At 42.7% G+C, this 24989-nt stretch overlaps 1 protein-coding gene across 1 annotated transcript in view; it reads right to left on the reverse strand.

Annotated features, from left to right (window-relative positions):
* Positions 1-1080: 1080 nt before the first annotated feature.
* Positions 1081-24989, reverse strand: part of MIPEP (mitochondrial intermediate peptidase) — a 174702-nt gene continuing 150793 nt past the window's right edge. The window contains exon 19 of the mRNA XM_033105122.1: positions 1081-1343. Within this exon, the coding sequence (XP_032961013.1) occupies positions 1246-1343 (98 nt within the window). The 3' untranslated portion in view covers positions 1081-1245. The remainder of the gene's footprint in view (positions 1344-24989) is intronic.

Raw genomic sequence — 24989 nt, forward strand, 5'->3', positions numbered from 1 at the left:
AGCTTTGCTTTGAGTACAGAGGAGGCACCACTGCCACACCTGCCCTACTTCCTGCCCCAGGATTCTCTGTGTTCACAAGTTACCTGTGTTCACACTGAGAAATTCAGTGAGAGGAGCTGGGAGAGGAATAGGGGCAGCACGGGGCAGCGTGGGTACCGCGGGGGTGGCATGCCAGCAGCTCTGCCTTCCGGTGGGTGCCCGCTCAGTGCGAGTGTGGGAGGCAATGACGGGTCAGCCCCTCGTGCACCCGGGGGACCCGACATGGGTGGGTCACTGACATTTCTCCATCTGGCCGCATCTGTTTCTGAGCTTGTAGAAGTTCCTCTAGGTTCTGTGAATAGGTTTCACATGTGCCCTAGCTTTGGGGATTCTTCATCTGGCCTTGTTGCATCATCACTAGTGGGAAGTAGCAAGAGGCTGCTAGCAGATGCAACTTTCAAGTCTATCATTAAATTCTTGACTTTGACGGTGGGAGAAACTCATTAAATCTTTTCTTCCCTATTATGAACGCACAGGGATACAGTCTGCCAATAATGGAAGGCAGATGGGTTCAGGACAGGACAGATATGGTTTAAATGCCAGTTTTTTTATTCGTCAGTTGCTGGCTCTTGGCACATCACTTATTAATTGTACTGCCCTTGTTTTTGGACATTCACAGTCAAGCCAGAGGAGTGTGAGTTCAAGTCTTGTCTGTTCTGAGTCCACCCAAATGCTGCCTAAACGCTGCAGTCAATGGCAGGTACTTCGGAAACCATACTTGGTTCCTTGGTCGCTGTAGCGGACTACCCCAAGTGCATTTTCAAAGCCTCGTATAGTGGTCGTAAGAAATGGTAATCATTCAAAAGAACTCTTTGTGTAATCTTTCTGAAGACAGCTTCAAACAAAAATTCAGCTTTTAATGAAGTGTCTAATTTAACTAATTAACGGTCAGCGGAAAGGGGGGGAAAGTTCAACAGGAGAGTGGCTGCACTGAGGAAATGCCCGGACCTTAAATTTAACAACTCTATGCTCTAGTTTTTACTAGCTCACTGAGTAGATTTCCATATGTTCAAAAATCTGCCAAACAGGCTAAAAGCCAGCTTCATTAAAACAAATTATTTATTCCAAGTTCCATCCGTTTGAGGTTTTTCAGAAGTTATTACAGAAGTGAACACTGAACTCAGAAATGAGTGTTCACAGCTGTGGCGTTTACAACAAAAGCTAATATCTACATGACCTCAGTTTGAAATATTCAAGGTGCTTCCATCACTCAGAATCCATGAGGAACGTTTCGAAGTCCAAATCCAAGTCGGAGACGAGGGCACTCACAAAGTCATCGATAGAAGGTCGCTTCTGAAGCATGCCTGCAAACAAGGCAAACGTTAGCCCACACATCCATCCCAGATATGAGAAGGGACAGAGACACACATTCCAGTCTCTGGAATAGGAGAACATCTGGCTTTCTGAAATAAGCTTGGCTCCATCACCTGACTCTGAGAACATGACAAAAAATATCCTGGGCAGTGTGTGGACATTTAGGATGTCAATATCTTTTTACTATCTAATCAAAACTTAGCATAGAGATTTAGGCCCAAATATATTTTCCAAGGGTTTTTGTTTTGCAGATACACTCTATACTAGGAGTAACGTTAGAAGAATTTTTTAATTATCTTTGAGTTGATTCAGAATTTAATATGTTTGATTACCAAGTCTTATATACTTTAAAAAGCAATCAAGTGTTGATTCTTTTGTAGCAATCTCCTATCAGAATCAAGTTATTGGCTTTCCCCCAATTTTCCTACCCTGGAGAACTCCTAGCTTTGCAACTTACTTATTGTACAATGCGGGAGTCACTTAAAATCTCCAGTACTCAAAACTTCTCATCTAACATACAAGGTTGCTATAAAGATGAAACAAGAAGATGTAGTGGAAAGCAATGAGGCACCGTGTCTAGCATATATTACTCATTTAATAAAAAGCTGAATTGATCTCCATTCTTCACTCCAAAGAAGCCAAAGATTCAAGCAGTAACCTTGCTGTCTCAAGCTATAGTCTTGGCAGATAATGTAACTCAAGGTTTAAATGGGGCTCTATAAACAGCATGAAATTGGGGGGATGGATCCCATAAAACTAATTCCAACACTGAGACATTAAAAGATTGCCGGAGCCCTCTATCATCCTCTAAATCTTTAATGTAATTCAATTAACATGTCTTGAGTATTTGCTGTGTGAAAAAGATCAGGCCAGGTCATGATCCGTGAAGGTCAAACAGGCAAAGTCACAACACGAGGCAAGAAGGATACAACCACAAAAGTGAACCATGTGTAACTGGATATCCAGATGGGGGAGCAAACTGACCTTGACCCTACCAAATACATAAAAAATAATTTGAGATGGGCACAGACCTAACTGTAAAAGCTAAAACTATGAAGTGTCAAAAGGAAGTATAGAATATCCTTGTGACTTTTAGGGATGACACTGAAAGTAAAAACCATAAAAAGTTGATATATTTTATCAGAATTAAAAACTTCTACTCTTTAAAAGAAACCATTACACAAATGAATGAAGAATGACAGAATGGAAGAAAATACTCAGCACTACCAGGACTGGTCTCCGGAATATATAAAGGACTCTTTCCACTCATCATCCAAGTATTTTAAAATTAAAAATGGACAGAAGATTTGAGCAGACCTTTCATATAAGAAGACAAAACATCATCATTATCCAGGAAAAGAAAACTAAAACCACAGTAAGACAGCATGACACACCCACCAGAACAGGTCAATGAGAAAGCCTGACACCACCACCTGTAGGCAGAGCTGTGGGCACCCTGAATTGTCATACATCAGTGCGAAAAGGATGAAATGACCCAGCTACTTTGGAAAAATGTCTAGCAGTTTCTTACAAAACTAATAAGCACAATGCTTACCCTGTAAACCAGCAATTTTCTCCTAGATATTTACCAAAGGAAATGAAAGCATGTCAACAAAGAAAAGGACTTTACATCCCCAAACTGGGAACAACACAAGTTTCCATCAACAGTATATGGATAAACACCTGTGGTATATTCACAAAACGAATGCCACTCAACAACAAAAGGAACCACCCACCTCCAATATAGGCAACAACATGGACGGACGGACCTCAAACACACTGCATTGAATGCCAGAAGCCTCACACAAGGGAGTACATACTGTTTGATTTCATTTATATGAAGTTCAGAAATGGACCAAATTAATCTATGGTGAAAAAAATCACAACAGTGGTTGCCTTTTGAGCGTGGAGACAGCAATCAACTGAGAAGGGACACACAAAAACTTCCTGGTTTGATGTAGTGTTCTGTATCTGGAAAGTGATTTGTTATAAAGGTGCAAACGTGTGTCAAAACTCATTAAATGGTACATTAAAGATGTGCGTATTTCACTGTATATAAATTTTCACTAAAAAAGAAAATAATGATTGAACTCTAGTTCATGCTATGCATGCAAAAGTGCCTAGGGGTAAAATGTACTGATGACTGTAACTTGATTTGAAAACATATGCATATTACATACAATATCTATGAGAGATTGAAGGGTGTGTGAAAGAATGGACAGCTGGATGCGTGATAAAGCAGATATAGCAAAATGTGAACTGTAGAATCTAAATGGCAAGTATATGAGTGTTTATTGTACGATTCATTCAACTTTTTTGAATGTTTGAAAATTTTCAACATATGCTGTCTGGACAAAAGAAAACTGTGGATGTTAAGAGCACATACAGTGCTGTTGGTGGGAGAACAGGATGAGAAGGTGAATTCCGATGGAGAGATTCAGCAGGCTTTGTGGGAGGTGGGGATTTGAGTAGAAACTTTAAAGATGGGAAAGATGTAAGTCCATATTAGGGCCCTTCACGTGGCGAGGAGGACCTGAGAAAGGCAGAAAGGTGGGAAATACAGAATGTATGTTGACCGTAAGTGGCCTCGTGGGGCTGGGGTAAGGGTGGGGGAGGCCCTGGGGGAGACATGATGTGACAGGACTGTGAGCCTTGGAACTAGTGACCAGGAATGGGAAGGGAAACAGCCGGAGAACAGGAGCAAAGCCAACAGCTCGTCACCTTTCACTGCTGGGCGGGGGGTTGGGGAGTGGGGCACCCCTGTGCAGGCATCCAGACTTCAGTCAGCAGTGAGAACACAGAGTTCAGGGGGGTGGGCCCAGGACCTGACACACGGACGTGGTCATTCCCACCAGGGAGAGTGACCGTGTGGGAAACAGCCCACGGACTGCTTTGTATGGTGGACATAAGACCAGTAGCTCCCAACACATACTTGTCAGCCACTAACTAGACCTGGAGTAGTTAAGGACAATATTGTAATATTTTCATCCCCGTTCAAGTTCAAATTCTAATAGCTCCATGCTCCATCTGAGCAACTATCTGAGAAATAAGGAGCAGCTACAGCAAGAGAACTTTGTCGCGATGTCTTTATTTGCAAAACTAAGGTTCAAAACACAGCTTTCGTTTTATAGTAAAATGATCTCCATGGATGAAAGAAGGCATCTCCTCTGGTCCAACTGTGTTAACTACAGAAATGCCATCTCTGCTGATGGCTAAACTCACACATTTCACATCGTATTTTCTAGATGGAGGTTATTACTTAGGTAGATGCAATGTGATGAATAAATCAGGTTTCAGGCATTTCCTATGTGTGAGGTTTCTTAATACAGAGAACAATTGTAGGGAAAACATTGAAACGTGGCTTTCAATCACGTGCTAATCTATTATTACAACATTTTATCCCTTTTAGTATGTGAAACCTTCTATAACTAAATGACTGGCTGTTTATAATTAAATGACTAGAACTGTCAGGAGGTAAAACCCACTTAATTCCGAGCAAACCTATTTAGCTAAGCATGGCCCTCCTGTCCCTTTGAAGTGGTTCATTTCAACTCAACAAACTGCCAAGGTAACTGTGACCTTGCTCTGTCCTTCTAGGCACACCAACGAGCACACCTCTTTCTCCAGTTCCCCATCTCAGAGAATGGCAACTGTGGCAACAACAAGAGAAAAACATACACTCATGGTATTTTGAGGTAAAATCTGGTCAGAGCTAAACGGTTTGGTAATTTTGTATGAGATGTGATTGCTAAAGATGAAGGTTCAAAAAGGAGGATGACAGGACCCGAAAGGATAATGAAAGTTACTGGGGCAAGAATTCACTTGGTATATTGTTATGGCATCCTTGCTTTAATTAGATTTAAATGTTTGGCAAGTGTCAACATGAACTAACTTCTGTACAGAATTAAAAGAAAAACACAATGTGTTAAGGTAGTTCCACAAATAAGAAAAATTGAAGTTAGCTTTTATATTATATATGTACAGTCAAAAAAATTCCAAGAACTCTTTGATTTTTTTTTTTTAAAAAGCTGACAAAAATGTCTCCTTTGTCTTCAAGTCTTAATCTTAAAAGGGTGATGACTAGACTTGCAATTTCTTAGGAGCCCCTGGGAAAAAGGTTGGAGCTGTTAAGTCCGTAAGTAGGTGGAGTTTACAAACATATTTCACTGTGGAAATCACCTAAATTAGGGAGGGGTATTTGGGTTGATTTTGCCAAAAGGACTGAAACAGACTGCAGTTTTACAACTCAAAAAAGAAAAGTGCTGACAGTAATGCAAGAAAGACAAAACTGCATTAGGAGTTCCTTACAAAGGAAAGGGGGCAGGTGAGTTTCATCTATCTGTCCTGCTCAGAAGGATAGAGAATATATAATGAGTAGTTGAAGAATGATGGTTTAATTTATTTCTCTCCTCATTCTACCTGAGAGGCAAATGGGCTAATAAAAGTTGGTACAAGCCAGGACATTTTCAACAACCGCTCTGCACAAACTAGCATGTTTCATAAACTTGAAGTACCAGGGCAATGATGAAAATAGGCCTGATGAAAATAAATGATGATATCAAAAGGATTCCAAGGCTGATTTTTGAGGCAGCACGGATTTCCAAATTGTACTGCATGCCATTCTCTCTAGTCACTGCTAACGTAGAGCTGGAAGTACCGTGAGCATAAAGACACCGGCACGGGGACCTGACGCGCAGACAGCCGGTCTAGAAAGTTCACACAAAGACTGCCATCGTCACAAACAACAAAGGGATAATGGCAGCCCTCTGTTGAGCATTTACTGAGCGCCAGGCACCGTGCTAAGAGCATTGACTCATCTGATCCTTCAAATGCACCTATGAGGAACCTATCTTAGAAAGAAGAAAATGGAGCAAGGAGAGGTCACGCAACCACAAAGTTTCTTTGTTGAACCCTGGCAGTCTGGTTCCAGAGCCCATGCTCTTAAGACATATTGCTTCATGCCCTGGAATGTTGTAAAATAATAACGTTCTTAGAAGGTCCATATTTAAACACCAGCATCCTGGATGTGACAAAAACCAAATGTGTGGAGAAATAGCAAAAAAAAAGAAAAAAAGGCTAACAACTTCCTGAAGCCACCCATGGCTACAAGGACCCAACTCATTAACTGTCCCTTACTGCCTTGAAGACAGAACCACCATGCCCACTGCTCCGGGGCAACGGGGTTTCTGTCCTGCGGAGCACACTTCGCAAGCAGTCGCAACTATGTAACTGCCTAACTGGACGTAAGTAAAGAGCAGAGAAGGTGGGAGCGGCCTCTGCTGAGAAGGCAGTAGGCTGGTTCTGGCAAATGGCTTTGCCCCGCGTGGCTGGGACAGGCACCGCTGTCATGACAAAAGCCCTTCCTCTCAGGGCACAATACTGGCCACGCTTGGTTGCTGCGGGAGTTCTTTATTAGGCATAACACTGGGAGAAAAAAGTGCCTAAGAGTTTTGCACTTAAGGATGTATCCTGGGCGGGTTCCAAGTATCTGTGGTAACCCTTTGCAAACAGAAGCCCTTATACGTTTAAGGGACTCCTAACTATGCATATTTCTATGCTTTCACCAAGAAAAAATTCTGTCAGCCCCAGGATGACTTCAGTACGTGTATAAAGCTGCAAGTTCACACCCTGCTATTTTGTAATATGTAATACAGAATCTAACTGGAGCATCGTTTAAATATCAACATGCTCCTGGCATGAGCTCTTTAACCCCTTGTGTGCCCATTTACATGTACAACTAATACAATTATTTGAAAACATGATCGGGAACTGGTTGGCAGTTTGATTATGCCTCTAAGCCAACCTGGCAAAGATGGAATCTCGTTCTGGCCCCCATTTCAGAGGTGAAATGGCCTCTGTATCATTTAATTTTTTTTTTTTTTAAGATTTTATTGGGGAAGGGGAACAGGACTTTATTGGGGAACAGTGTGTACTTCCAGGACTTTTTTCCAAGTCAAGTTGTTGTCCTTTCAATCTTAGTTGTGGAGGGCGCAGCTCAGCTCCAGGGCCAGTGGCTGTTGCTAGTTGCAGGGGACGCAGCCCACCATCCCCTAGGGAAGTCGAACCGCAACCTTGTGGTTTGAGAGGGCGCGCTCCAACCAACTGAGCCATCCGGGAGCTCAGCAGCAGCTCAGTTCAAGGTGCCGTGTTCAATCTTAGTTGCAGGGGGCAGAGCCCACCATCCCTTGTGGGAGTCGAGGAATCGAACTGGCAACCTTGTGGTTGAGAGCCCACTGGCCCATGTGGGGATCGAACCAGCAGCCTTCGGAGTCAGGAGCACGGAGCTCTAACCGCCTGAGCCACCGGGCCGGCCCTGTATCATTTAATTTTGAGAAGACACGGGATTATCGGGGTAATTAAAAACATTAGAATTATTCTAAGCCTTGGAAGAGTGGAATAGTTACATCTCCTATTGCTCAACACCAACCAAGGGCGCCCAGTCAAATAAAACTGTGGATGCGTTTGATTAAAGTTTAGTGAAAGCAGCGAGAAGTGAACTGAAGTAACTATTCATAGAGCTTTGTAAGTTTTTACATTCAGTCATTCATTCACTCACTCATTCATTCCATTTGTACCTGAGTACCTAATATAAGTATGGCAGGCAAAAAAATCACCTATGATTTATTAGGAAGATACTATGTATAAAAATCACTAAGAATCTGTCTTATAGAAATGTATGCTCTCGTGGTTCTAAAACCCTAGTTTTAAAACCCAACAACCTGGGATCACCTGAACCTGCCAGAAGTACACATTCTTGGTCCCCACCCCAGACCTAACGTGTCAGTAAATGGGGGTAGAGCCGGAGCCCTCCCAGTGCGTCTGATCCTCCCTGAGGTGTGGGAACCACTGCTCTGATGGACCCGGGAAAGTGTTTCACTTGGAAAGCGAGACCAAGTTACTCTCAACTGGCAACTATAACTTTAAAAATACTGAGCAAGAAAGATGTATTGATCTTCTGTTTAACTAAACTAAAAACATACTTCTTTTCTGAAACAAAAGTAGGATTTGTTTGGGACACTGTTCAAAGTTGTGACTCCCAAGCCCCAGAGGGATGACACCACTGGCTGGAAAAGCACCTAAAAGGATCGACTGTATCTGGCATAAAAACAGCCTTGAAGTCTTGGGGAGGAGGCGGCCAGAGAGGGAGCTGACAGAGCTGTGAGAGGACAGGGTGGGCCCGTGACTGCCGACTTGTGCGAGGAGTCTCCCAGGCGGGAGGCAAGCTTTGGCAGTTAGCAGCAGTATTTTTATTTTAAAAATGGAGCAGAGTCTAGTTTGGTTACTAGCACCCTCTGGGAAACAGTACTTTGTGTTTATCGATTATTGACTCTTCCGTGAGGAAAGCTCAGAAACACATCTCAGAAGCTTCTTTCACGCAGCCATTCCAGCTGTTCTGAGCTGGAGGCCTATAATCAAACCTCAGTGGAGAGGAGCCCAGCCCAGGAGAGCGCCTTCTCCAAGCAGGAGACCAGGAAGTCCGCATAGGCGCTGGCGCTCTGCGGGAATGTCCTCAGTTCCGCAAAAATGGGTCATTCTCGGGTGATTCCTAGCAGACGACGGGGCGGGAGGATGGATGGATGTGCTGAAGTACAGACTCCCCACAGAACTGGTGCATCCCCCCTGTAGGGGTTCTGATGTGGACGCCTGCCTGCTGCCAAGCTTCCCCAACACTATAGTAAGCAGGGCCATACCCACGCCTAACTCCATCTGAGACCGAGACTGCTCGTGCACTGATGTATAAGAACAGGTACGAGTACCCACGTGCCCAGCACCCTGTGCCAGACACACCGGGCACACAGCTCTGCGTGAGACATGATTTCTGTTCTCGAGAAGTTCATTATTTTGGGGGGGGGGGATGGAAAACCATGCAAATACTTGATTGTTTCTGTAGAATCCTGTAAGGCACAGAGATGGTACCCATAAGGTACAAAGGGAGCAAAGACTAAATGCTAGGGGAAGGGACCTCAGGGGACCTTGCTGTCATGTCAGGAGGCAGAGTCTGTGAGTGAGAAGTGCATGGAGCTGGTGAGCCCACAGACTGGGCGCTGCTTTCTGACCAGGGCCGGAGCCGTGAAAACAGACCTAAAGGAGAGACCAAGTGGCTACCACTTGTTTGCCACCCAGCGCCCATCCCCCTTCTGGTCAGAGGGTTGATTTTGCTTTAGGGTGGCAGTTCTCAACTAAGGGCAATTTTGCCCACCCTCCCTACTCCCCAGGGGACACGTGGCAATGTCTAAAGACATTTTTGGCTGTCACACGGGGGTGGGGGTGCTCCAGAGGCCAAGGAAGCTGCGGAACCCTCTCCCTTGTGCAGGTGCAAACCTCCCGAGGTGGGTGTGCACCCCTGCGGGTGTGCCAGTGAGTAGCCTGCTGGGGCAGCTCGCCAACGCGTCCAGGCCCTCGCCTTGCCTCGCCCAGCTGGGCCAGCCAGATGTGTTCTTCCAGCAGTTTGCATCTGGAGCAGAATGACAAACAGGTCTGAAGGTGACAGGGACTCATCCATCCTGCCACCAGCACCCTCAGGAATGCATCTGTCCCTCCTACGGAGAAAGGGCGCCGTTTTGATTTCTCCCTTTGTCTCTGTGGCCTCCTCCATCCTATTCCCCAGAGTTTCTTTTCTGGTTTGTAAGCCAGAGTTGGTTCTGCTCCTTGCAAGGAGATTCCCAGTTGAAAACAAGAGCAGTTCACATGTCACTTAAAAGGAGTTCCTGATGCCTGGGGATCACTGATCATTTTGTTTAAGGACCAGTGTTCTAGACTCAGGGTTTGGACAGAAGCAGGTATTTTTTTTCATTTAAATGACTATGTCTTCCCTCAGATTCATCATGTCCGGGTGATACACCAGCAAGCTTTCACGTCAGATTTCCCCATCCACGTTTCCTGGGGAAAGGGCAGTGTTTCGGTGCCTGGCAGCCCTGGCCAGGTGTGGCAGCAGGTGTGCGGTGAGGCCTGGTTAGGGGCTAGGTGGGATCGCCTCAGTCGTTTGTGGGTCCTGAAATGCGTTCTTTCCTGTGGAACCAGGGAAGCAAACACCCTTCTCTTTGTAGGTTTCAAAGGTGCAATGGAGGCACATGGATTGGGTGTGTGTCCAAGGCTCTCCAGGGGAGCTGAGGCCTGGGTGCTCCTGTTGGGGTCCAGGCAGATACAGTCCCGGCACCAGGACTGGCCGGGCGTTCAGAGCCCAGGAAGGCCAGGGACAAATAACTCATCGGCTCTCTTAAAATCAAAGCTCATGGCCAATCATACTCTTAACATTTCAGACACAGCCTGGGACTTGGTTTAAATTATGTCAGTCAGGTTTATATTTAAGGCCTACAGGTATCATGGATTTAGGGGACATCTCGTGGACCAAGAAGAACTTGGTCTCCAAAAAGGAAATGCCCTGGGGACCGGTGACCGGGACCACAGCCCGAGCTGTGACAACCTGCAAAGCGACCACCACGTGGTTGGATAAACAGCCTCGGGGCACCGTGCAAGCTGGATGGAGCATGATCTGGCTCAGCATCGCAGTTTATGACTTAAAATTTCAGTCTAATTTTCCTCGTCTGACCACACAAAAGTTTTCCTTTGAAAGGCTGTCAAGGAGGAATAGAGAGGAAAGATAAACCCCACCTCTTCTAAACACAACTTTAGATGCCGCTAAAGGCATGACACCCTGATGCTTAGACCAAGGTGTGGCGAGTGATGACCCTGAGTTACCCAACTGGGGAAGGGACCGCATCCCCGCCACTTAACTTCCTAACCCGCATTCCTCACAGAAGCAACCTGAGTAAAGTGTGAGTGCAGTGTAATGTTTGGACTCATAAAATCGGCATAATGTCATCTACTTTGCTAGATCATTATAACAATGAAATGGTGCATCTAACACGGAGAAACGGCTCCATAACTGGTAACAGTAACAATCAGATCCAAAGGTTTATGAAAAGCTACTTCCCAATTCAAGAGCTGAAGGATGAGGTTGACTTTTCTTTTTTTCACAAGTTGAATTCCAAAACATTGGTCTGTGATTCAGTGTGTAGGATATTAGCATCAAGCTCACACTCGCAATTATCCAGCTAATGAATCATTGCTTGCCTTACGTTTTCCCTACTTTTTGCCATCTGCTTTTTATGGGATAACCGTTTATCTACTAAAAGAAGGAAACAAAAGCTTAAAGCCAATCCATTTTCCTACCCGTTAGCAGCTGTGATAAAAGGTTTACCTAGAAGAGATCACTGGGATGGTGGGAAAGTTCTGGAACTGGGTGGTCGTGATGGTTACAGAAGATTGCGAATACACAAAATTGTGAATGTCACTGAACTGTACACTTTAAAAATGGTTAAAATGCTAAATTTTAGTTATATATAAAGTACGAGGTCTGATAATCAAGCAGCACTTTTTCTAGGATGAGTTCCCGAACTTAATTGTCCAACCTCGTACTTTGCCACAATTTTTAAAAAAGACCAGAAGTACTAAGACAGAGCGTCTGATTCTGATAGAGCCCAGATGTTCATCTGTCTATGCTACCCCCACCCTCTGCTACCAAACAACTGTAACTGGGACCCACCGAACAGCAGACTGTCTATACAGATTTGGGAATGCACGAAAAGGGGAGTCTGTATTCCCAACACCACTACCAATTCTGAAAATCCATCAGAATAGTTAATGGCTATTTTTTAAAGCTGAAATAATTACATGTGCCAAACTCAGCCCAGACTGACTAAGAATTAGAGTACAAAGGCTGGCCTGGCAGTTTGAAAAGTCTAAAGTGCATTTTATGAGATCAGAACTCTCATTCCAGATCCGTCTCTCCCAAGCCTAGGGCAACTGGATGGCTCACCTCCCCTGCTTTGAAGTTTTTCTCTCTACAAGGCTGTGGTTACCCACCCCTTTGGCTAAAGGTGGAGTCCCACTATCTGCAATCAGTTCCTGGGAAAAGGAGGATAGCAGCCAGAAAGTGAAATTCCTTTCCTCACTGAACTGAAAAAACTCTACTGTCCCTTAGGTGGGTTAGTATCTGCTGTTGTTCAAATTGGAGGTTCTATTTCTGGGGTTCCTGACTAGACTGAAGCAGAGCGTCCGAACTTCCTGCTGGATGAAGCTGGTCCAAGTGGAGCCCCACGTCTGAGCTCAGTTTACAAATTAGTTTATTTTAATTTCATAGCAGATTGGATAATTCCACTTACCATTACATTTCTGGGTTACAAAACATTTTGCCTTTTGAAGTTCACTGTCTTCCTTAAACAAACACACCCACACATTAAACACATCCACACCCTCTTAAAAATTCAGTGCATTTACAAAAGGGAGGTCTTAGCCTTGGGAACGCAGGTGCTCTCTTCCATTTATTTCTTCCAGAAAGCTCTCAGCTCTTTCAGAAGCTACGCTGAGTAAATATCCAAACAAGCCAAAGATTAGGGATTGTATTTGCTTGGCTATTATTCTGGGTTGCCATTTACCTCTATTATTGAAACTATGTCGTAATCCTAGAGCCACTAAATTCTAAGCCTGATTTCATGGCATGCTTTCCATGTTACACTGTGCAAGAAAAGGTTTTTGCCAATGAGTGTGTTGTAAAGTAAAAAATCTTGTTCTGCATCCAAGAGCTCTCATTCAACAAGTTGTATTTTGCTCTAAAACCGCTTTCATATACGTACAGCAACTGAGACCTGATCAATTCCAGTTCGCATGTGCCACGTTTCAGATCTGTCCCCATGATATATCGCTCTGTGAACTTAACAATACTTTCTTTGAGCATCAATGTATTCATGGCAAGGCAACTCAGTCACCAAAAATTATCAAAGAGTAAGGGGGGAAATGTAGGGGAAGATGCGTGCAACTATTTCCAAAGCAGAAGCTGCATGGAAAACCTCAAAAAGAAGTTTAAGAGATTACCCACAAGGCTACACAAGACGAGTTGGGGTGCCTGAATCTGAACCTAGTTCTACCACTTGCTACCGTGTGATCTTGTGTGTAAGTTACTTAAGCACCCCGTGGATTGTTGAGAGAATTCAATGAGGTGATACATGCAACTTGCTTCGTACAGGTCTCACACATCACAGGCTTCTAGCAGGAGTTATACAGCTACCGTTCTCATGGTTATTATTGCTACGACTGTCGCTCGCGCCTGCTCATTGAACTCTAGAAATAGGAAAGCAGTGGAGGTTAGTCTTACTGGCTAATATCCAACAAAATATTACTCATCTTAGGAAAATCGGTACACAAGGCTACTACAGCATTTTAATAGAATTCCTATCCTAACGTGGAAAAAGCGTGTGCATGAAAAAGGTAAAAATGAGGGTGGTGCTGAAATTTCAATTATTTTGAGTATGTGATTTAAGATTTTAAGAATTTTTTAAAGCTCTGCTTTGTTTAAACTGCTTTTAGGGAAAATGTTAAGTGGAATTTAGCTGTCCTCCTGACCCGGCAGCTTAATCAAACTAAACATACATTTAGTACTGTAAGAGAAGAGATTTAAAAACTAAACATGTGTTATTTGACATACCATAATTTATGTGATGGGGTAGAAAAAGAACTTGATAATGTTATTCAAATATTTGAGATATGCAAACGCTGAGATTAAGGAGGAATTACTCTATTGAAAAAAGCTTTAATGTAAAGATGAATTATTAGGTAAAAAAGAAAATTAGATTTAGGTATGATCATTCCTTAATCTAGTTTCATTATTGGCAAAGTTACATAATAGTCCAAAGGGAGAAGTTTCTTTTAGAGATAGCTGAAAAGATGCAAATAAACATGAGAAGATATCTTGTAAACGATCTTTCAGGAAATGATTCAGTTAAACCAAGAGAAATTTTCCTGTCTCTAAGCTCTGGCAACATTTCAAACATGAGTTAGAGTAAGCAAATGTCTTTAACTAAATTCAATTCTTCAACTAAAATCTGCTCCAGAGCTCTACTACTACCATTAGTATTTTACCTTTTATCAGTACAGTTTCTAAAGGTAACTTCATGAGCGTAACCCCAGCACTGGTCCTGCCAGAGACACCATTCCCGACTTCTCATTTCCTGGGCCCCTGAAGCGTGATGCCTCAGGGCGGCAAGCGAAGAATGTAGATCACAGACGAGCGGAAATGACATCTGCTTTTCTAACCTGTTTTTACCCCATTGCCAACAGCACACATTTGTAACCACATGTTAAGGACACCATCTGTAATAAGCATTTTTAAACATTTTCTGATTATTTTCATTAAGGAATCAAAAGAGCTGAAAGAATATTATCTACCTTCCTCTTAGAAAGCAGCAGATGTTGACATCATCTAAAAACGGAATCGTTGGTCTATTTCTCGGAAGGCGTCTACTACAAGACATTCATCTGGGGAAAGAGCTCTCACCTCAGATAAAGTCCAGCTCCAGAGGCGTTATCTCAGATGGCTAACCAGTGGAAGAGGGCTCTTCACATTTACACAGCAGGCGGAAAAGGACAGTTCACTACTGTTCAGAGCAAACATCAAAATGAGCACTACCCACCAAGAATCAACAGCAACAACAGGAGTCGGGCTGGGGCTGGGGTGCTGTGAGCCCGCAGGTGCAGTGGGCCCCAAAGGCCTTGGCGATGAGCGAGCGGCGTGGTCAGACCCCGACCACACCACGCAATAGCTGTGAAACCCTGCGGGATTATTCCCCTGCTCTGGGCCTCACTTTCCCTCTGTGTGAAATGGGACAACAACATCTAACAATGAGTGTATTGAGGCAGTGTCTGTGTCCTCATCTGGCACTCTTTCATTATGTCATTGTGCCTTGACCCTCCCTGCATAGCAAATCTCCTTCCAGATCATTTAGGCAGGAATAGGGTTTCCAGGCGGGAGTTCCCGCCTGTTCTCAGGAATTTTTTTCGCTTTCCCGTTCCCGAATCCCGAGATACAAACTGTTTTCTGTTCTCCACGATGAATTGTTTTCACAATGTGACGGCCGATACTACCAAACACCTGGGTTCAAGAAGCTGATTTTCCTGGATTTCCCGACCAACTTTTCTAGGGATTCAGGAACTGGAAAGCGAAAAAAATTCCCAAGAACGGGCAGGAATTCCTGCCTGGAAACCCTAGGCAGGAACTTCTGATTCCCAGGGTTTAACAAGAGGTGGGGTCCTTTACCTATGTCCTCCATCCAGCTGTTTCTCAGTCAGTACTCACTTGCCTGTGGACAGAAGCCACAACATTGCACCGAGATGAAAAGTGCCACACACACACACACACACACACACACACACACACCGTAGTACATGGTTGACAGGTTAAAAGTTAAAATTCTGTTTAAAAGTTACTTACCAGAAATTTTTAGCAAAAATTATGTTGGTTAAATTTAGTCATTGAAACACTGACAGTAAAAATCGGAAAAAAATTTCAAGGATAATAGAGCCTTCTGGGTTAAATTAGCAGACGAAAAGATCTATGGATTACTGGTAAAGACCTATGACTTCCTTTTATTGGTAAAAAGAGCTCAATAGGCTAGGTGGTTTCTACCACCCTACACTGTAAAAATTATACAAAATGCTCATCCGTTTCTAGTATGGGATAGTCAGTTATCTGCCTGATGTGTTGAGAAAATACCATAACCCACAGGAATTACTTATTCCTGGTGTTCCAAATCAATTTATTTAGAAAGTCAAAACACTGTCTCTCATTTCCTAAGGGCATTTCACTTGTAATACCCTCACATTTTTCTCTTCTATCTGTATTTTGAAATGCTGACTTTATATTTAGTTTTAGTTCTTTGCACCTCAAATTCTATTCCTCTATCTGTTTGGTTCAAAGTTTGACCTTTTCGTTTGTACCCATAAGCAAAGAACACGGGGTGGGTGCATCTGATGTTTATAGAACATCACCTGTCTCTAGGAACAGACTGGAAATATCCTGGTGATGGCATCTGGTGAAAGGGAAGATTCCAAGACCTGACGTCCATTAATATAATAGGTACGTACAGAGCCTACCTGACGGTCAGCATCCTGTCTTCTTTACTTAGGTTGGTACCCTTAGCACATCCCCTCCCTCAGTACTCACCCCCAGGCTGCCTCATCTGGCATCCAATTGCTGCAGAATACTAAGACGCTGGCTGGGGGAGGGGCAGCTGAAAGCCGGGAGCCAGCCTTCCCCGAGCCTGAGTCCTGGGGCAGACCACATTCCGCAGGTGGGCACCTTCCTGCAGCTCCCTCCCCGAGGATGCTGTATCTCACAGGATGCTACACCCCTCACATAAATGTAAGGTCTACACATTATTCTTATTTATTTACTTTCGTGTTCCCAAAGTGCCTGGTTAGCAGTAAGTAGTCAATTAATATTTGCTCAGCTTAAATGAATTGATGTTATCAACAACTAACATATATTTTTTAAATTCTGTCAGATTATTTACTAGTCACCAACATAAGGATATTAAAATAATGCATTTTAATGAAAGCTAACATTCTGGACAGCTATTTCAATCTTAGAAACTATGACGGTGACGCAGCTGAGAGCAAATGGACCCAGAAGCACACAGGGTGCCAGGGAGAGTGACGTGTCAGAGCAGGGTGGAAGCCGAGGCCGGCAGGGAAACTTGGCCACAGGCAGTTTTGCCTACAATGGTCCTGCTTTAACTAAGCCCCACGAGCTGACTTACCCTCTGTAATACTACTAATTGTCATACATCAAGTGGCAGAATTTATTTCTGACCTCCTACAGTAGCGAGAACATTTTCCACTTTCATGTTCGTTTCTTCAATAACTTTAGTAATTTACCAGATGGATTTGTTCTCGCATTCCATGGATTATAAAGCACACGAATGATCTATTTTTGTATGCCTTGTAGAACACTGGTTACGTCGAGTGTAATAAACGCATGTAGTTTTGAGAGGAAGCGCTCTACAGAGAACACAACACATCTGGACAGCCAAGTGGCTGGCGCTCGTTTAAGAGCCATGGCTTCCTTCTGCCTGCTGACGAAAGCTCTGATGCAAACGGGACAAGGCCATGAAGTGGGGGTCCTGACGTGGGTGTGGGGAGGAAGCGGACGTGGCAGGAGGATCAAGGCAAATCTGATGACCAGACAAGTGAGCAGAAGCGACGACAAGAAATCTGAGAAGAGCCAAGGTGCTGAACGAGCGGGTGACAGGACGCCTTTACAAAGTCTATCGTCTTTTACCTTATAAAAAAGCTTCACCAAAATATTTCGGCCCACAAAATACTGGAAATATTTATGTGATAGAAAAATTTGCAAAACAAGGTGAAAGAAAACCTGCCCCTTTTCTAATAAGCACCACTTTTTTATGGAACAAGAAATATTTGATCTTTTAAGTATATTTTGATATTTATGTGATCACTCATTTAACGAGTATTTATTGACTGCCTATGTACCGAGCCCTATTGGGGTCCTGGGGATACAGCAGTGAACTAACAGTTTCTGGCCTCTCATACAGCTTATACTTTCCTGGGGAACATAAACCATAAACCAGTAAATAAAATATTACATTATGTCAGGAAGTAAACATGTGCTATGAAGAAAAAAACAGTAAGGGGGGAGAGAGTGACAGAGAAGGCATCTCTGACAACAAGAGGGAAGAGATAGAGGATCTATATTTATAAACTTTGGAGCAACCCACCAGAATTCATCTGAATGATTTATTTCTAACAGCATAGTTTTGCTTACTAGTTTTAAATCATCTGATTTTTTAATATTTAATATGTTTGTGTGAGGGGGGTTCCTCATAAGCCACTTAGAAACGTAAACTGCACCCTGGGCTGTGCAGTCAGCAGTTGCGGTCACCACTTGTGTCTTGGAGCACGTCTGGCGTTCACTCACACAGACCCCACACACCTGGGGAGCAAGGTGCTGGCTGACTCAGGCAGAACCTGTCCTGTGTTGACACTTATCTCACTTAGTTAAGAAATAAAAAGCAGTGGGTGGCCAGTTAGCTCAGTTGGTTAGAGCGCGGTGCTAATAACACCAAGGTTGCCGGTTCGATCCCTGCATGGGCCACTGTGAGCTGCGCCCTCCTTAAAAAAAAAAAAAAGAAAGAAAGAAAAAGCAAAGAGACACATTTTAAAGAATAAGCTTAGGAATGACCGTAAAGCCCGTGTACACATCCTGTCCTCATTCAGGACTGGGCCTGCCAGCTTCGCCACTCAACGGCAATACTAAGGAGGGATTAACCAGTTTGCGGGATTAAATGTTAACTGCGTGTTTGAAAACTGAAAGTGGTAAGGACAGCTACTTTTTTGTGTGCTGTAAAACAGCGTACAATGTCTTTTCTGTTTAAGTTACTGTGTCTCCATTTCGACAATAGGGAAAATCAATCAAGTGAAGGGAACCAAAGTTTTGCCACCCTGAAGCTGCCTTGTTGGGATATTAATTTTAAGCTGTTTATTAAGAAACAAGATTCAGAAAGAACCTTGACACTCCTGCCCATGTCCTGCCCAAGAGATTCAGACAGAAAGGCCTGCTTGGGAAGGGAATCTTAGGGTGTTGGCCTTAGCAGCCCGATTTGAATTAAGCATAGTAAATAGGAAGGCTTCAGGCAGGGCCTGTTAGCTAGGTAACCCGTGTCCCATTGTTTCTGGGTTGCCCAGCAAGAATTTGCCTGCTGTGTGTTCTGCTTTTGTTCAACTACTGGTAAATCGTCATTTTCACTTCTGAAACCTCAGACCCAATTTCCGCCTTTTTCTCCTTTGTCAAAAATGTCATATATACCCAAGTTGCCTCACTGTCTTTGGAATATTCATGCTGAGGTGAATTCCCCAGGTGCACGTATTAAAAATTTGATTTTTTTTCCTTTTAATCTGTCTGTTAATTTGATTATTAGCTCAGCTAGAAGAACTTAGCAGGTGGGAGGAAAAGTAGTTTTCAGCTCCCACACCAGCTATTGCTGCACGTTAAATGTCAGCTGTTCTTTTGCTGATAGTTCTAGAGCTCCTAGACTGCCATGACGTTTGAATGGTACAAGTAACACCAACAGTATCGCAGCGCTAAGCACATGTGGTCTATTACATTAGTAATCAGGTTATTAAATAAATAAAAGCACCAAATGCTCATTACCTTAAGATGCTGTGTCAACAAGACATCAATCTTTAAAAGGAGACAGAATCGTTTGTGTCAACTTGCATAACTATGTCATCCCGCCGGGCAGAGTCGTCTAAAACCGGAATAAGTGTGCCAGGTGACAGAGTGGGTTTCCGGCATCAGAACTCCAGGAAGAAGGGTTTCCTAGAGCAGATTCTGCACAAGGCCCCCGCGTAATTCGGGAATTGAATTCCCTTGACCTGGGATCTCGGGGTGAATTCTGCACGGTGGCTGAACTGTTTTAGGATGATCGTCCTTGCTCCCACGTTTCTACCGTGTCCTTTCTAACATTAATACCTCAACTTCAGCTGGCCACTGCTCCCGCTGCTCTGACCGATGGGTCCCCATGGCTCTTGGTGGCTGGACCAGCATGACCACCTCGCCATCCGTGAAAGCAGGGAACTTGGGATTGTCCTCGACACCGCTCTCACTCACTCCCACCTGAATCAATTCCAGGACTGCTGCTCTTGCTTCGTCAATATTTCTTAAATCATAAAACCTCGTTGCGTCCCAACTGCCTACCCTCCCAGGCCCAGGCACCCTCTCACCAGGATTACTGCCAACAGCAAGGGGCCTATTCAAATGAGAACCTACCAGGGCCCTTCCTCAGCAGTCAGTGGGTGGCGTAAACCATAAACCGGACCTTGTCACTACCTGCCTTACAGACACTGTCAGTGCTTTCTCATGTCCTCAGAATAAATGCCACAAACCGTTGCCAGCGCCTACAAGGCTGTGCGGGGTCGGCTGCCCTTTCACCTCTCCAGCCTCGTTTCGTGCCACAGGAACCCTCCTCCTCCAATTTTACCCAGGTGCCTCTGTGTTCTCCCCACAGAAGTGACAGTGGCACCAGGAATGGCTGCCTGGAAGCAGGGAAATGTGGCAAATGGAGTTATGGTGCGGTGTGAACCATGAGTGGTGGTGTCATTACTGAAAACCTTACCAAAGAGGCTTTTTTGTCTTTATACCTTCAATTCTAAGGAAGGTTTATATTTGCTGGAAAACTGTGAGGATAGTACAGAGCTCCCATATGCTCCACACACAGTCAGCCCGTTTCCTCTATTATCTTACATCAGTAGGGCACATGTGTCACAACCAATTAACCAATATAGACACAGCATTACTAACTACAGTCACACTGTATTTAGATTTCCTTAGTTTTTAGCTAATGTCCCTTTTCTGTTCCAGGGTCCCAGGAACCCTTTTCTGTTCCAGGGCCACGATATCACACGGCATGTACTTGTCACGTCTCCTCAGGCTCCTCTAGGCTGTGTCAGGGTCCCAGGTTCCCTTGTCTTTGATGACCTTGACAGTTCTGACACGTACTGGTCAGGTTTCTGTACGATGCCGCTCACTTTGGGTTTGTCTGATGGTTTTCTCATGACTGGCCTGAGGTTATGGGTTTGGGAAGGAAGAACACAGAGGTGAAGTGCCCTTCTCATCACACTATTTCGGGGGCACCTATTATCAACGTGACCTGTCACTATCGATGTGGACCTTGAACACCTGGCTGAGGTTGTGTTTGTCAGCTTCTCCACTCTCAAATTACACTGCTTTTTCCCCCCTTTCCACACTGTCCTCTTTGGAAGGAAGTCACTCAGCGTGGCCCACACGTTAGGGGTGGGACTTACGCTCCATCTCCTTAAGGGACGAGTATCTACATAAATTATCTGAAAATCTTCTGCATGGGACATTTGTCTATTCTCCCCACTTATTTATTTATTCAATCATTTGTATCAGGATGGACTCGCAGATATGTATTTTCTACTTTGTGTTGCATTTCAATCCTGCTTTATTTATTTGGTTCCTCACACTGTTGCAGCTTTGGCTATGGCTATTGGGAACTCTTTTGTCAGTGGACGCCTGACTCCCTCTGCCACCCCTTCTCTCCCACCCCACCCCATTACTTTGTACGTTTCTGAGGACTATTTTCTTTTCTGGCACCTACAAGATGCTCCAGGCTCAGATGGCACACCCAGCCCTAGAATCAGCCATTTCTCCAAGGAGCTCTGGTTCCTTCTAATGGAGAACGGTGTGAAACCAAGACTTGGGTGCTAGGTATGCTGAATGCTATCAGGACCAAGGAGGTTTTTAAAGAGAAGGGTAGTTATCATCATAGATTGCAGTTATCTCCTCGGGGTCTGTCTGGGGAGGACCTTTTGGAATATAAACCACAATTATCTGGTTTGTTTCTTGAATAAAAATAATATGTAATAAGTTAGAAGAGATGATACAGAATGTAAGATAGGATAATTATGGCAAAACTGAATGTGTTTTGAAAACCAGAAAGTGCTGCAGAAATGTAGGTATTATGATTATAATCAGCGTAAGGTAAGGCCCTGAGGACTTCTAGGCTTTGATTCCAAGAGTCAGTCATTGTGGCAGCACAAACAAACTGAGGGAGTTTCACTGAGAATCTACTCATTTATCCACTCTTTTTTTATTTTTATTATTCTTATCTGATGTTGGATCTTTTTAAAAGCTGTCAACTTATTATTACCTTACATCTCTACTTGCATACTACTTTTGGCCACATAGACATAAAAATAAAGCTAAGAGTTTCTTTTCTGGAAAGGAGCACAGAAATAAAATTGTTTAATATTTGAAAATACCCTCTGGCATGCAAAAATCTTGAATGTTAACCTTTCCTTTCCCTCACAAAATTCTTTGTGCGAAGGTTGAAGGGTGAGAGCACAAGGAATGTTATAACCAGAGGCAGAAACATGAAACTTAACTGGGCACCATGCTCGTTCGGTTGTGGTGAGAATCTTTCTATCAGAACACCATGACTAAAAATGAACGACCATGACTAAAAATGACCATAAACTAAGTGGATAGCTTTGCCACAAAAGTCTAAAGGAGCTCATATGAAAACAGATTCAGGAAAATTTTACTGCGGATCAGTGTATGACAGACTGGCCTCTCCAGTGTCAAAGGGAATAGTTAGGATGTCACTTCAGACTCTGGGGTCATTAACGCCTCAAGGCTAATGTCACTTACATCTTCCACGTTCTAAAGACCTGCTCAATATCAAGTCAGAGTTTAAAGATCAATTCAGGAAGACATGGAAGGCGGGAGGACAGGCAGCAAAAAAAGAGAATAAACTCTGACATAGTTACATAATCTATAAGAATGGGTACTATAAGACCGATATGTTATAGGGGATTAAATGAGATAACATAGCAGAAAGCACCTGGCACATGGCAATCTTTCACTATGTTAGCTTTCTTTCTGGTTATTTAACAATAACTAAAATCTGAACCTAAAAACGCAGTAAGGATCATTTACTTAAGAATTTTAGATGATATACAAGTAAGATACCAAAAGTAGTCTACAGAGGAAGATACATAAGCTTGCATGAGTAATTTATGTTATTCACAAAGTGCTTAAATAATACAGCTTCAATCCCTAATAGCCATAGAATTCCACTCTTTTATTTGTTGTAGTAAGAAACATTTCTGCTTCCTTGCGGGTAGAAAATATTACTTCCTTGCTACTCACACACCTTACTGCATGTTCATCTTTCATAAAAAGCATACGTTTTATAAAATGGTTGTATTAGAAACTGAACTTTGGATCATGTTCACCATAGCACACTTGAAAAATATTCTAGTACATATTTTTTTAAATGGCAAAATGATGAAAATACCATATCACGGTTTCTTTTTTTTTTTTTTAACATTTAAAAAATTTATTTAAGAATTACTGCAATATTAAAATCTTTAAAATACACACTAATAACATTTTGGTTCATCTTGTTTTAGAATTCTCCACTTACTTTTATAATAATTTCATTTTAAAAAAGCACATTTTGTATCAAAATATGCATACTGTTCTATATTCTACAATTTGAACTTTACTTATGTTAAAGTATCTGTGGTGCATATATTTCTAGGGTAGAGTTTTTAATAATTGTGTACATCTCATTTTTATTTTAAATGTTTCTGTACATTAAAATTATGATACATTGTTTTATTTTTAATTTTATGCCGTTCCTTCCACTCTACTATTAGCTAGCAAGTATCTGGAATAGTAGTCTTTCAACAAATGTTTGCTGAAAAAAATTTATAATATATATGGAGTCATAGACTTTCAGGTTTGAAAATAATCTTAAGGGTGAGATGATATTGTAAATAACATGAATAATACAGTATTTATTCAAAAGTGGGTTTAGTCAATGACCAGAGCTTTGGCTCTTAAACTTGTACACTTAACCGGTAGACTATATTCTTTGAATTAACCATTTGGAAACTTTTATTTTTTTTTATTTTATTTTATTTTTTTTTTTATGTTTTAGAAGTGAATTCTATTTTTTTTAAATTTATTTTTAATTTATTGGGGTGACAATTGTTAGTAGAATTACATAGATTTCAGTTGTGCAATTCTGTATCACATCATCCATAAATCACACCGTGCGTTCACCACCCAGAGTCAGCTTCACGGTTTCTTTTCAGCCAAAACTTGAAGTTCTCTTGCTACTTAGAAATGTGATACTTAACACCAACCAAAAACACTGTGGGGGTGTGGAATGAACAGCAGAAAACTGAATACAGAGAACTCAACCTCACCCCAGGATTCTTGGTAATTAAGTAAGTTGGTTTCAGTCAGGTATTGCCATATTTTGTTTAGTGGGGGATTAAGTAACTGAATATTGTGCCTATAACATATATCTTTATACATGCAACGAATGTGTTTAAAACTAGATAAGGACATAATTTGAACCTGTAATTTTCTGACTTCCAACTGCATCTATTATGTCAATTATAACATGCACCCTGCAGAGATGGACTGAAAAAGGAGCTAAGGAGAAGCAGATTAGAAAGAAGTGTTTTGAAGTCAAATCACATTTTACCTTCTCCAGGGAGATTAAGTGACTTTCTAAAGTAAATTACAGATAGTAAGTAGCAGAGCTGGTAACTACAAATTAATTCTATTGTACCACGTGACCACTATTCTTCTCTGAGGAAGGATATACTTTTCTAACCACTATTTTTTTGTTTTCAAATGGTGTTATTTAGAGTGTTGAGAGGAAACAAATATACTCTTTAAGAAAAGTTTCTGTTGCTGCAACCAGGATTTTCCTGTGAAGCTCCCTTAGTATTCCAGAATTAAGGGTCAGCACAGAAACATGGTTGCCTGATAGAAGCCTCTCTTGGGTGGATGTGGAACAAACAACAGGGAGGAAGTGGTGGAATGCCGTTTTCTGGGACTTCCTTAGACTGGGTTCTGGCCACAAGCTGTCTATGGGGACTAGGGAAGACCAAGGGACTCAGAGCTAATGAAGACTCAGTCTGAAAACATTAAGTAACCTGAAAGTCCACCTGTGTAATATTTATTATTCAAAGATAAAAAGCATTACATATTTGATGCTTTGAATACATATCATTCAAAAGGGTAAATCAGTGCATAGGTATTCTGACTCTAAGAAATGGCTTGGAGTTAATTTGGAACTTAAGTCATACATAAGGAGGTTAATAGAGTTGTCATTTGGTCAGGGAGGTACAAAATTTGAAGGTAGGTACAGTCATCCCTCTGTACCCAAGGCAGGAGGTTGGTTCAGGAGCCCCCACAGATACCAAATGCTGAGGATGCTCAAGTCTTTAACCAGCCT

The sequence above is a fragment of the Rhinolophus ferrumequinum genome, chromosome 4 (genome assembly GCF_004115265.2).
Source record: "Rhinolophus ferrumequinum isolate MPI-CBG mRhiFer1 chromosome 4, mRhiFer1_v1.p, whole genome shotgun sequence".
Lineage (NCBI taxonomy): Eukaryota > Metazoa > Chordata > Mammalia > Chiroptera > Rhinolophidae > Rhinolophus > Rhinolophus ferrumequinum.